We start from the raw sequence: 13167 nt of genomic DNA, 5'->3' as shown, positions 1-13167 counted from the left end.
TATAACAGAACTATGCCAAGATGTTCAAAATTTTCATAAGTGACAAGCATGGTCAAATAATAATCATGAATAATTTTCAGTTGGCTTTTCATAGCCGATCATCAAGAGTTGAAAATAGCAGGTCCGGGACAGGTGGCGGTTCCATAACCGCAGGCAGAACAGTAAACAGGTTGTATCGATCCTTGTTCGCTGTGTTGTGAAATGTTGTTCCATCTGTGGTTGTTTACCATCCTAGGCCATACATTTCTCTTTTCCTCTGTAACCCCATTCAGCTCTCAAAATGGACATCCTTATTTCAACCCTTAAACTTGTGAAAATATTGATGGATCAAGCATTATGGTGTCAAGTGTTGCAGTGCAGCCCTGTGTATGGCTGTGGGCCTGGTATTTGCCATTTTAATATTATATCCCCTCCCTGAAAGGCCTGGCTATCTTATTTCCCAAATGATTAAAAGTCAATTTATTTAAGTCATGCACAATATGGTGTTTAACTATACAGACAACAAGAGTAGACATAGACTGTCATAAAAAATATATAAAAATAAGAGTCAAGTTGATTTACGAAGGTACCTCTGAGAGTAGGCCTGCATAAAATATACAGTATATTAGTCCATGTAATTTACTGTTAAACCAAACGTCTCTTTCGGGTCAAAGTGGTGGCACATTGGATCATACAAGTGTCTCCTTTAATGGTGTTCGAATCCATATCTGTGTAAAACATATGCTGACACCTGCAGGGTGTGACTTAACTGAGCTTGTACTGTACCACATGCTTAGATTCTCACAGTGGCTGAGGGATTCAAGTTATATCAATTCTTTAGTCACTGTGGGAGGATAGATTCTAGGCAGTGGTCACCAACCTTTTCTGAGTCAAGATCACTTTAGCAGTCAATAGGCAAGCCGATATCTACCGCTCGGATAAAAAAAAAACATGCAATATTAGGCCTATGCAATATTAACCTAATAAAAACAGTTCTGTAGGAATGATGTTTGTGCAGTAGGCCTAATACATTATTACATCATATTGGCTATATGCCTGGCCTGCCAATATTGTTCTTCTCTGACCATATTATATTTCAAAGTCTGAGCTTTGAAATCAAAATAGATCAGTTGGTGTAACACTTGCGAGGCACAACTGAGCATAAATTTAACTGGACTGATGGTATCTGCATCTGATGATCAGTCTCAGCGGAGGAAGGGAGGGAGAGAGCATAAGAGGGTCTGCCTCTCACGGTCCCTGTTCTCTCCTTTCCTCCAGTGAGACTGACCAGAGAGAGGGGACACTGTCTTCCACCTGATGATGAGACTCGAGTCGCACCGCATCTGCCTCATGCACAAATTCATGTTGTTCCTGTGGCCAGAGAAAGTGAAATGTTCCTTGATATTAAAAAAGACAGGAAGTGCTAATAATAATAAAAACGCAGGCCTATTGATACATTTGGCTACTCATTGATTGCAGCTGAAATGCTAATGGAAGTAGGGAGAAGTGCATTTTGTTTTGTAAAAGTGTTGACAGTTGATTTAGCCACAGCTCTCCTGGTCTGCTGGGTAGGCTAAATTTTTTCCTTCAGTCAAATGAAATGGTTCAAAATGGGAACACTTTGCCTACTCGGCGCGCAGGGCTTCTGAATCGATTGCACCTACCACCAACAGCGCAAGGCAAATAAAAAAACAGAACAAGGCTTTATCCTTGGCTTTTCTACAGAAATGTTTGGTGATCGAATAGGAATGCCTTGAAGATTGATCGCGATCGACCGGTTGGTGGCCACTGGTCTAGGGTGAACCTTTTTATAACCTTTGACATTATCACGTCACTTTGGCTCAGTTAGACTGTTCTTCCGGCACGTACAGTAAAACTTTTTATGAATGAAATACTTTACAATGATTAGAAATGTAGTTTTGTGAGTTAGGTGCCACTCGTTTAAGTTTACAAGATATGCAAACATGAGTTTGCAAGAACAGTTTGAAAATGGGTCTGCTGGTAAATGTTTTTGTCACGAATGCCAAAGACGACACAAAGTCAAGAGAAAGCTCCAGCCAAAGGTACCTATTAGGAGGGGGAAAGTTTCCTAGAATAGAAAACCACACCTGGATATTATGGCTCTCTCTCCAGCGCTATGTTTGAAAGCTGAGCAAATGTTGTGAGGTGTAAGAGGAAACTGTTTGGTATAAAATGTATTTTCCCCTTTTCTGTGTCATATCTGATTAGTGCTTCATGGTACACAAGCCACAGAGTGGCTAAAATCACAGGAATACCAGCTGGGTCTATAAACAAAGAGCGAAACTGATACTGTTTAGACAAGAAACAGAAACCGCAAGGTCTTTTATAACCCTTTGCCTTCATGGGCAGTTAAGACAGAAATAAAAATATGTAATCGACTTTACGTTTACACAACTCATTGTGACTTACAGTTGGCCAAATGCCTTTATTTTGGTTAATCTCAAATGTATTATAGAAGAAAACACTGTCTTATGTTTGAGGAAATTGTGAGACTGAGACAATGAGTGACAGGGTTTTGATAATTGGGTTGCATTGCATGCATGCACACATTACACACACTACCACCTACTGCTGTTCTCTAGGCTAGTTGTTTATATACAGTGTGTGTGTGTGTGTGTGTGTGTGTGTGTGTGTGTGTGTGTGTGTGTGTGTGTGTGTGTGTGTGTGGTGTGTGTGTGTGTGTGTGTGTGTGTGTGTGTGTGTGTGTGTGCAGCTGTGTGCAGCTGTGTTTGTTGAGAAACTCATAAAAGTGGATAATATTGTCCATTTGATGTATTTCACGAAGCTGTCAACCTCACATAAAATGCTTATTGATATGGGAAATGAAATGTGGTTTCACAACAATGCATTGCTGCTCCGCTATCTGATGTTTGTTACAATTCAAGTTTCATGTTGTTTTAGATGCTTCACTTTTCCATTGTGTTGATGGAAGAATGGTTGCTCCTTGCTCCACTAACTCAGTGTCATTGTCCTTTCTATGCAGGTGGAGGCAGATGATGTGCTCACCAAAGAGGAACAGATTGGTCTACTGTTTAAAGCCAAACGCAAGTGTGAGGTGGCCATCAGTAACAAACACAAGCCTGGTGGTGAGTAAAAAACGAATCTCAGATAAAAGTTATGTAAACCTGACGTGTCAACCTACCTGACGTTGTGTTTTGTTTTTTTCATTGACATGAAAACAGTCCTATCACATTGGTAATGGATAAATGACGTCTGTGGCTTCCTGCACAGTTAATCTGTTGGTTCACTGCCTGCTCTGTTAACCATGCACACGTCTAGTTCTGTCACATTGGCACCTGAGGACACACCAGGAACATAAGCATTATTTTGTCTACTACGTTGTCCAAGCAGAAAAAGAACTCTGTTTGAACTGACATCACTATAACAGTGTTGACACAGAGCAGAGGAAGCAGTGGATTTAGAGGCTGAGATGTACAGATTATTGAGTGGGTCAGCACTAATATGCATCAGACATGGAAACAGGACAAGGTTTCTGTAGGAATAATAACTCGGCTCTGACAGAAAACCAGAAAATGTAAATGTGTTTTTAGAGCCTGTCACAAGATGAATGATCTCATGTGGAGAAAATGGTTTCCTTCCTTTGTCACCATTGACTCACATTATTCCAATTAGTGTGACTGCTGCTGGCATTGATCCAATATCAGATTGTAGCTTTAATATGAGGCATTCATACTGGACAAATACAGATACCATGGCTGACTGTAGTCTGAAATTAAGAGGGGGAAATGTATTATATTTCTTCCTGTATGGTTAGGAGGTTACGATGGTCAGGGGGCTTTTTGAGAGAATCCGGTCCATATTTGTTTACTTGTGGTTATGTGAAGACTGTCACATTCAGCCAGACCCCAGAATCCCCCTGTCTCTGTGGTCACTGTCGTTTTGTCTGGTTGATTATTCTAAAGAGGTTTTGAGTTCCATATCCAGCCAGTCATATTATTTTCTCTTTAACCCTGGTTCATTGTGGTCTTCTTGGGTTCTTTCCGTGTTGGGTTCTCATGCTTTCTAAACAAAACTTCTCTGTAAATGAAACACAGCATTGCAAACCTTTATTTTAAAATTAAGAAAGCAAAAGGTTTTGTTGATGGATCCCCAGTAGTTATATTATCTCTCACCACATTCCCCAAATGTGCACATATTCTGCAAATGTTCACAGTTTTAGGTATAACTCGAAATAGAACTTAAAATAACACATTATATGGTAAACTATTATCAACAGTCATCAAAACACTTGTTTGAAGGTGATGGTTTCAGTGTTTAAGAGGGAAAGTGTAAAGCCTGCATGTCTTTCCTCGAAGTGTATTGATCAGAATGATCCTAGACACTTGACACTAAGCAGGGCTCTTATAGCCACATTAGAGTGTTCTAAGATGACAGGCACCTTGCCTCCTCTGACCACCGTCACCCGTAATGCAGCCTGACATTTGTTGCGTGTCACTGTTGTATGAGGCGTTACTCTTTTTCCAAGTATCTGGGGTACATTTCCAGGGTTCATTTCAGCCTTCAACAGTTTCCTTAGACTAGAAAGTTATCCTTCGTCATTTGGGAGAGTATTTTAAATGAAATTGTCTTGAGTAAGCATAATACTTTATAAACATGGAGAATACACATCTTACCTCCAGTTTTTGTCGGTTTCTTTTTAAATGAGTCAATTTGTGAAATGCATATCACAAATTTAAATAATTGTCTTTAAAGTGGTGGGAAACGTTCAATTATTCCAAAGACCAATTAAAGCGTTTTAATTATTCTCTTGATCAGTGGAGGTTGCTGAGGGGAGGATGGCTCATAATAATGTCTGGAACGGAGCAAATGGAATGGCATCAAACCATGTGTTTCATGTACTGTATTTGATGCCATTCCATTCATTCCGCCATTACCACAAGCCTGTCCTCCCCAATTAATGTGCCACCAACCTCCTGTGCTCTTGATGGTTACTTTTGCTGATACGTTCACATATGCAGTATTTTACTTTTTATCACCTGGGAGAATAGAACTGTTACCTTCAGTTTGGGTCAGTGTATATTTAAATTAGTAACTTTGTGTAATGAATAGAAATTCAGAAACTGACAAATGTGGGCCATTTAATAATTTATTCAATGACCAATTAAAACTCATGTATCAATGATTTCTCTTGATGGTCTACCTTTTCTAATATGTTCTCAGGTACATTTATGTTACTTTTTAGATACACTTCTTTAGAGATCTACTTTGGATATGGTTTCTATACAAAGCTGTTGATAGAGGGACAATTTTCAGGCAAACGGTAGATGCGTCAGAGATGACCACTACTTGACCTGTATACATGATGACGCTGTCAGAGAGTAGTAGACTCGACATAGCCTTTATCTGGTGGCTGTATCCCGGACCCTTTTGGAAGGTTGCACAGGTCTTTCGAATCATAGCTCAGTTGATGCTGAAATTAGGGTAAACATATGACCTACCTCTCAAAGAGGTAAAAAAATTCAAGACCTCATTTTGTGCGCTTGAGTTGTTTTTTCTTTATTATTTAACTCTTAGCGTTTTCATTTGAACTTCCTTTCAACCTAATGTGCACATCTGTTGATCTGTTTATTGTTATTTATTTTATGTCGATATTCAATCAACATTTTTTATTTAGATGCCTATTACAAATATAATTGATTATGGTAGAATGGCAATATATTATATTAGGTGGCAAAGACTTCCACATCGTTATGTTCTGGAATGTTACAGCATAGTCTTTGGTGTAGTGAGTCTAATGATGACCCTGTAGAAATGACGATGGAAACTGTTGCTGTTAACAGGCAATTATGTTTTATGAATCGTTTTTATTTTTGTAATGTTACATTGGCCAAGAAAAGAGTTCCCTTTTTTTTAATAGGCTACTGCTAATTGTGGTCTCCTCTATTGTGGAAAAACCATGAAACCTGCATTCTGACTCAAACTCAAAGAATAACAACTGAATGCAATTTTGAGGACTTTTCTTCCAGATTTGTCTTGCCTATATTGTGTGTCACCACCCTTGGTGTTCTGTGCCACTGTAAACTCTTGGTTAGCCTAACTATTATTACTGTGGAAGGGAGACTTTTTTGCAAATAGTAATGAATTGATCTTGCTATTCTAGCTATTTTGAAAGTGGTGGCTGGTAGGGTGGTCGGCCAACCTCAGCCCAAGGAGAGGGTCTTGCTTAGTGTTGCGGTGTTTCACTGTGAAGCCCATCTATTTGTTATTATTTTTCATTTGTGCCTTAAATACTTGAGTTCTCCATTACTTCCTTGACACAACGTTTTCATTGAGGGAGACACTGAGGTTTGCCTGGTTAGGACAGTAGAAGGATGTGGGTTCAAGGCCCTAGACCTTGCAGTTTGTGAAAATAGCTCAGCATTCAAACCTGTGGTCTCAGTGTAAAATAACATCAGCAATCATCATAACAGCTTGTACATATCAAAACTCTACTGCGATATATGTTTTGACATCTGCAAGGCCTGAATCAAGTGATTGCAGGGAAAAGAAAATGTTATTTAAAACCTCTAATAGATCACCAATACCAAAGTCCCCCACAGTCACGTTTATATTTAAATCATGGTCATGGAATTTATAGGAAATGATATATGTGTGTGTTCTGTGTTTAATTTGAGTCTGTTGGTAGGTGGTCCAATGAGTATTAAAAGTACAGCCAAAAAAACTAAAACCTAAGACCGATTTCATTCTCACTTCACTCCCAGGACCATGTGGTCATTGTGATTTTGAAAAACGTGAAGCTTCTTAGGCTACTTTTTCAACCCTGTCATCTCTCACAATCCAAAATCAGTCTAATTCATACAAAGTCTACACTCTAATTGAGAGCCGGGTGACAGGCCATTTTGAAGGCATATAAAAAGCATTTTGTCATTGCCTCTGATGTTTCTTTGTAACTTTGATTACAGGAATGAGACAATAATAGATGTAAAGCAAAGAGAAAACAGTTTTAGTTTTATCCTCAACTAGTTATTAGTGGTGAGTGTGGGGCAGATGTTTTCAATAATAGAAAATAAAAGCGTAGCCAGAAAGCGGCGTCTGCCAGGGATCTGTGGGGAGAGGGGACTACACTCCCACTATTGCAGGGCTAGGGTTAATAATAATGTTCTAAAATGCTACTGCTGCCCGTATTAACGAACGTGAGGCTGCTGATCCCAGAAAAGTAAGGCTTCTGCCTTCAGCTCACAACAATTCATTGTGAGATAAAGGCATTTTCGCAAACTTGTACAAATAGCAACTTCACTGCACAGTACACACACTCAGGGGACAAGGAAGAAACATTTTACAAGAGGGTGGATTTGAGAGCGGTTAGCAAAACAACATTTCTGCTTGACTCTGCTCTTCCACTGTGGTAGACTAGACTTGGTGTTCAGTGTTGCGTCATAGTATCTTTGTTTCTTCCCAGGGAGCCAGAACGCTGCAGCCTTGTCACTGTTGTTTTCTTCATTTTGCATGGAATCTCCACAAATAAGATCCATATTAAAACCACTTTAACAAAACAGATGCACTACAGCGTGTGAGTGCTGCGGTGAGATCATAAGCTTTCAATAAATAGCCCATGTAGGCCTATGGATCATTAGAAACCTGCCTGCTTAGACCTACTCAGTTATTTAATGATTACAACATTGCAAGTGTCCATTTCAGGCAGAGGAAGCAACGTAGACTTGCAAACATGTCTTTCTTGTGGGGTGGACATAAACAGCCTACCGTGACTGATTTGATATATCGGATGGGATTGAAGCGGATTCATGCCACAACAAATTAAAATAAAAACATTGTAATTGACACACATTTAATTGCAAATGTAGACATTTCAGAGGTGTTTTGGGAATTCAATGCTGGTTTGTTGAGCCTTAATTGTAAAGACCAAACATATCCAGCAGACAGAACACAACACTGCTCTGGATGACTGGTGTTGTGAACATTCAGCATCACAAAGGACATTGCATCTGTTTCCTGCATACCCACCAATTAACAGGCCGCTAGAGCCGTCTTTCTCTACATGCTATTTATGATCATAACATTAGGCTAAAGTTCATTTGTGTATCGTCTTTAGAGGACAACACAATACAAAAAACAGCTACTCGCTGGTGCTCTGTAATATAACAAATAAGCCTCCAGCAGTGTAATATTGGAGCCAAGGCAGTGAACACTCAAACTCACTACACTTAAATGTCACCATTGCTTTGTCTCTACTCCTGCAGATGGTTACTGCTCGCCAGAGTGGGATGGCATTGTATGTTGGCCTGAGGGGTCTCCTGGGAAGCTGGTGTCCACTGCCTGTCCAGAGTACATCTATGACTTCAACCATAAAGGTAACACTGGCCCCTTGATAGCCTGCATTTCAACAGTTCTCTTGCACAGAGCTCATTTTCAATTTTAGGTCATGGTGCTCAATGCCCACATTAATAAGATAGCCAATAGGCCGCTGAGATAGTGGATCATCTTTTATCTACTTTAATCTGTAACACAGCATGGGGCATTTCTTTTCAATATATTTCTATAGCTATGGCATTGCAACAAGATATTGTATTTTTATGTAAGTTCTTCGTCTTACAAGACTGTTGTGAAGTTGTTGAAATGCCCATGATTTCCGATGTGATTAGACAACGGCAATATGCACTTACAGGTGAAAAGAAACGACATGTGCATTGTGTCATTCTGTTGTTTTCTGTAATTGTGTTGTGTTCTACAGGACTAGCCTATCGTCGCTGTGACAGCAATGGGACGTGGGAGCTGACCACCACCAACAACAAGACATGGGCCAACTACAGCGAATGTGCAAAATTCCTCTCGCACTATAACCAAAACAATGAGAAGGTGAGAGTCATGTCCATCCCAGCATGCATTTCTCCGCACCATTAAACAATGCCAACTTTGTCAGAGACGTGACACAATAGTAGTAGACAGGGACAGTGGCCATTGTGTGTCATTTCTGAAATAAAGTGTGACATTTCAATCTATTCTATTCTTTGGGGGCTGTTGTGGCATTAGCATACATAATCAATGTGGAGGTATTAGAATGTTAATGATATTGGACTTGTGATTTGATTGGTCAAAACAAAGGTCCTTTTCACTACATCAGTATGCAGTGGGATTCTTTTAATTTCTGTCACACATCAGATGGTCCTGGAGGGGGCTTTGTGTCTAAGCATACTGGAGCAACTACCTAGCTCACACTCTCTGAGTGTTCAATCATTCTCTAACATTGTCTGTAACTTAATGAGCATCTACAGTCTGTCATCCCCATTGTTAGACTAGTTTACGTTCTGCTTTTTCTGATGTTTCTACTAATTTGTAAGAAACCTAACAATAACAATATATATTTAGAAGATGAACATAAAAACCCTGTTTATCATTTAGATGAAGTGTTGCGTAATGGAACAAAAGACATGTCCCCTCAGAATTGTTGGACTATTTGAAATGAAAACCAGACATGAGAATTGACTAATTTCCCCCATGGAGATTATGTGAACAACACAACAGTAGGCAGGTAAGCGCATTGTGCCACTAACCCAAAGATTGCTGGTTTGAATCTCTGAGCTGACTAGGTGAAAAATCTGTGGATGTGCCCTTGAGCAAGGCACTTAGCCCTAATCCTGTAAATTGCTCTGGATAAGAGCATCTGCTAAATTAAAATACTTGTGTTTGGAAGTGACTTGCAGGAGCAATGTTTTACCTAGTTAAACTTGTAGTGTATTTGAGCTTTATAAAGGCTTATGAAGTTTGTAATATCCACTTTGAAATTCCAGACTGGATTTTCCCTTATGAAAAATTGATCGTCCCCTACAAAAATGTCCATTAATTATAATCCACATAATAATTGATTAAGCTGTTTTTTTGTTTCTTACGACTCAACTACCATACACTCACGTGGTAGTCGGAACTAGAAATATCCAACTAACTGGTTGAACGAGGCACGTGTATAACTACAATCAGTTTGCAGGTCGGAAATTTCTGAGTTTCCTTGTTCCAACTAGCACGTGAACGCGGCATGAGCTACCGTACAGCGAAAGTTTGGACTTGTGTTTCGAAGGCAGAGGAGGAGTCTGAGTCGTATTTAGTTTTACACAAATAATTGTACATTTTCAGTAATAAAACAGAGAATTATTTATTTTGGATTAAAAGTACTGAAGATGGGTGTACAGTTGCTTTGTATGCGTGTGCTTACTGTCACCCTGATATTGGCTACTAGGTAGCTACTTCCCCAGCCTTTGCCGGACAGAAGTGCTTGTCAAGCTGAGCGAAAGGCACTGTGTCCCGGTGATGTTGCCGTTCATGCCCTCCCCATTGAGTAGTAGACTGTATGTACGTATGTATCAAGGTGATATCTATATGGTTATCCATGTTAGTTATGTATTGTGTAGGCTGCTATCCTACTTGAAATAAATTGATGGGAGGTGAATCAATTGCCATGTTAGCTACCGCCGGTGACACGACCGTGTTACCCAATAGGAAGCATCTCAGGTCGGCAGGCACGTCAATACAACACTGGTTCACTGGTCGCTGGCTTATCGACTCGTCGTGCACCCCAATCGGCCACACAAAATGGTGTTGAGTGGCAACAAATCTGCCCAATTAGTTTATTCGCTTTCCACACACCTACTCCTTTCGACACACCCAGTCACCCATACTCCGGTCTCCATGGGCTGCAGCGACCCATACTTGCATTCAAGGGCTGATTACCTACCGCCTCCTTATCAAGGCCCAGTGACAGAGCAGACAAACTAACCCATGGCAGCCCACTGTCCACTGGCATAGAACTGAGTGTTAAGGAAATCCATTCGATCATTGAAATGAACACCTCTAATAACGGTTATTGAGGGCCAAGGGGTTTAACCCGTTACAATCGTGGGAATTGGCCTATATGGATAGGGCCAAATAGAAATGTTTCTAACATAAGAAATATGAGAAGCATATCCATAACCATGATTACAATTTAAAGGGGACATTTTGGAGATTATTGGGAAATTACTGGACCAAAATTGAGGACGCAACAGTTCACCTGACACGAGACTGAATCCAAACATTACGCTGCACTGTTCGCAGCATTTGACAATTATGAAATCTGAAAATACTCTGGACATATTCAATAACATTATAAGAATATTCATGGCAAATGTGTGGTAGGTGCAACATGACAAAGAAATGACAAGGGAATGAGTGAGGCCTAATTGGTGTGCACAGGTAACTTCAATGCAATTTTATGACTCAAAGAACAGTCTTAATTTACTTCTTTTATTTTAGCTCTCCTAGCTATGTATGTCCTTGAGGAACTGAAGCACACTTTTGTTTGTAACATAGTCCTGCATTGCTACCAATTACTGTTGTTGTTCACGCAATCTAAAAACGGTCCATTATAAATCACAATCTGGGTCAGGTGGGCATAATTTGAAAGTGCTTAGACTCATTCTGTTCAGAACAACCCAGGGTATAATGCCTTGTTATCCTTGGAACTGCACATCAAACAAAGTGATCAGAAATGTTGATACTGTAAATTACATGAGTTTTTATCATATTGAAATATGAATTGCACATTTGGACACACGGGTGTATGGTTTGCTTGTATGACATCAAGCGGTATTTATTATAATGTTCAACGTCTGATATTTCAGAACACATCAAATGCTCTTAATTTACAGCATTCCTCTCGCTCAGACAACAAAATATATATTTTTTAAATCCCAATTAGCAGGAGGGATGGGAACATCTTCTATTCCTGCATAATGCTAACAATTAGAACGCGGTTCAAATCTTATACAGCTCTGTATAGCAGAGACCCTAAGCTTTATCATACACTGCGTTTACAAAACATTAGGAACACCTTTATTTAACCAGGTAGGCAAGTTGAGAACAAGTTCTCATTTACAATTGCGGCCTGGCACAGCTTGACACAGCTGTGGGAAGCATTGGAGTCAACATGGGCCAGCATCCCTGTGGAATGATTTCGACACCTTGTCGAGTCCATGCTCCAACGAATTGAGGCTGTTCTGAGGGCAAAAGGGGGTACAACTCAATATTAGGAAGGTGTTCCTAATGTTTTGTACACTCAGTGTATTTTTTAAAAATATACATTTGACTAATAACAACAGATTAAACATCCTTGGAATAAGTTTAGAGGGTGTAATACTATACAATACAATGTAATATTATTAATCTACCATTTCTGTTCTTAACCCTGGGCAACATGAGCCTGGTAGGCTCACAGGGATATTGGTATCCACAATACTCCACCAATTATACAAATTTCAACTTAATACTTCTTGCAATGCACTGTAATTTAAAACTGCAAAATCTTGGCAACATTTGTAGAATTGCAGGATATTAGCTTTAAAGCTACAACAACAAAACATCTCTCTGCCCCATGACAAAATGTGTAGAATTTTTGTGAAATTAGCTTGAAAACTGCAAAATTTTCTCTACATTGCTAAGAGCCGGGATTTTAAAATGTTATTTTCCAGGGCCCGAGAGTTGGTTCATACTGCCATGCACTGCCAAAGTCTTTGTCCGGGTCCCCGGATCCAAAAAGTGTTGAGAACCCCTGATGTATAGCATGTTACTGTACAGCCACTGTGTTCCAATTTAGGCGCTTATCAGTGACCAAATCTGCCAGTTTCATACCGAGTGAGTGAGTGTAAAGGACTACTGAATGGAATGTAATGAAATTGGAATGACCTCTGTGATAACTGCAGAATAAAGCAAAGGAACTATATATCAGTATCAGTCATCTTTCTATGATTAAAGCTGCTTTGAAAAAAATCAGTGTTGAAAAAAATCTATTTCCACATGTTGAATATTTCCCTCGAAATCCTGGCTACAGCACTTTGTATTATTTTGGGAGAGAGGTGCCAGTCATGTACCCTATTTTCTGACAATCCATTCCATCTCCATTCCATTTAAGTCAGGGGAAGAGGCCTACTGTCACGTTCCTGACCTATTTCTGTTAGTTTGTTATATGTGTTAGTTGGTCAGGACGTGAGTTTGGGTGGGCATTCTATGTTTTCTGTTTCTATGTTGGTTTATGGGTTGCCTGGTATGGCTCTTAATTGGCAGGTGTTTGACGTTCCTCTAATTAAGAGTCATATTTAGGTAGGTGTTTTCACAGTGTTCGTTGTTGGGTGATTGTCTTCCGTGTCTGTGTCTGTACACCAC

The 13167-nt window shown here is 39.7% G+C and overlaps 1 protein-coding gene across 1 annotated transcript in view; it reads left to right on the top strand.

Annotated features, from left to right (window-relative positions):
• Nucleotides 1–13167, top strand: part of LOC111956332 (parathyroid hormone/parathyroid hormone-related peptide receptor) — a 73111-nt gene that overhangs the window by 39431 nt on the left and 20513 nt on the right. The window contains exons 2-4 of the mRNA XM_023976787.2: nucleotides 2984–3086; nucleotides 8220–8330; nucleotides 8711–8835. Coding sequence (XP_023832555.1) covers nucleotides 2984–3086; nucleotides 8220–8330; nucleotides 8711–8835 — 339 coding nt within the window. The remainder of the gene's footprint in view (nucleotides 1–2983; nucleotides 3087–8219; nucleotides 8331–8710; nucleotides 8836–13167) is intronic.

The sequence above is a fragment of the Salvelinus sp. IW2-2015 genome, linkage group LG32 (assembly GCF_002910315.2).
Source record: "Salvelinus sp. IW2-2015 linkage group LG32, ASM291031v2, whole genome shotgun sequence".
Lineage (NCBI taxonomy): Eukaryota > Metazoa > Chordata > Actinopteri > Salmoniformes > Salmonidae > Salvelinus > Salvelinus sp. IW2-2015.
The sequence above is the reverse complement of the archived record's forward strand: the minus strand, read 5'-3'. Positions and strand labels throughout refer to the sequence as shown.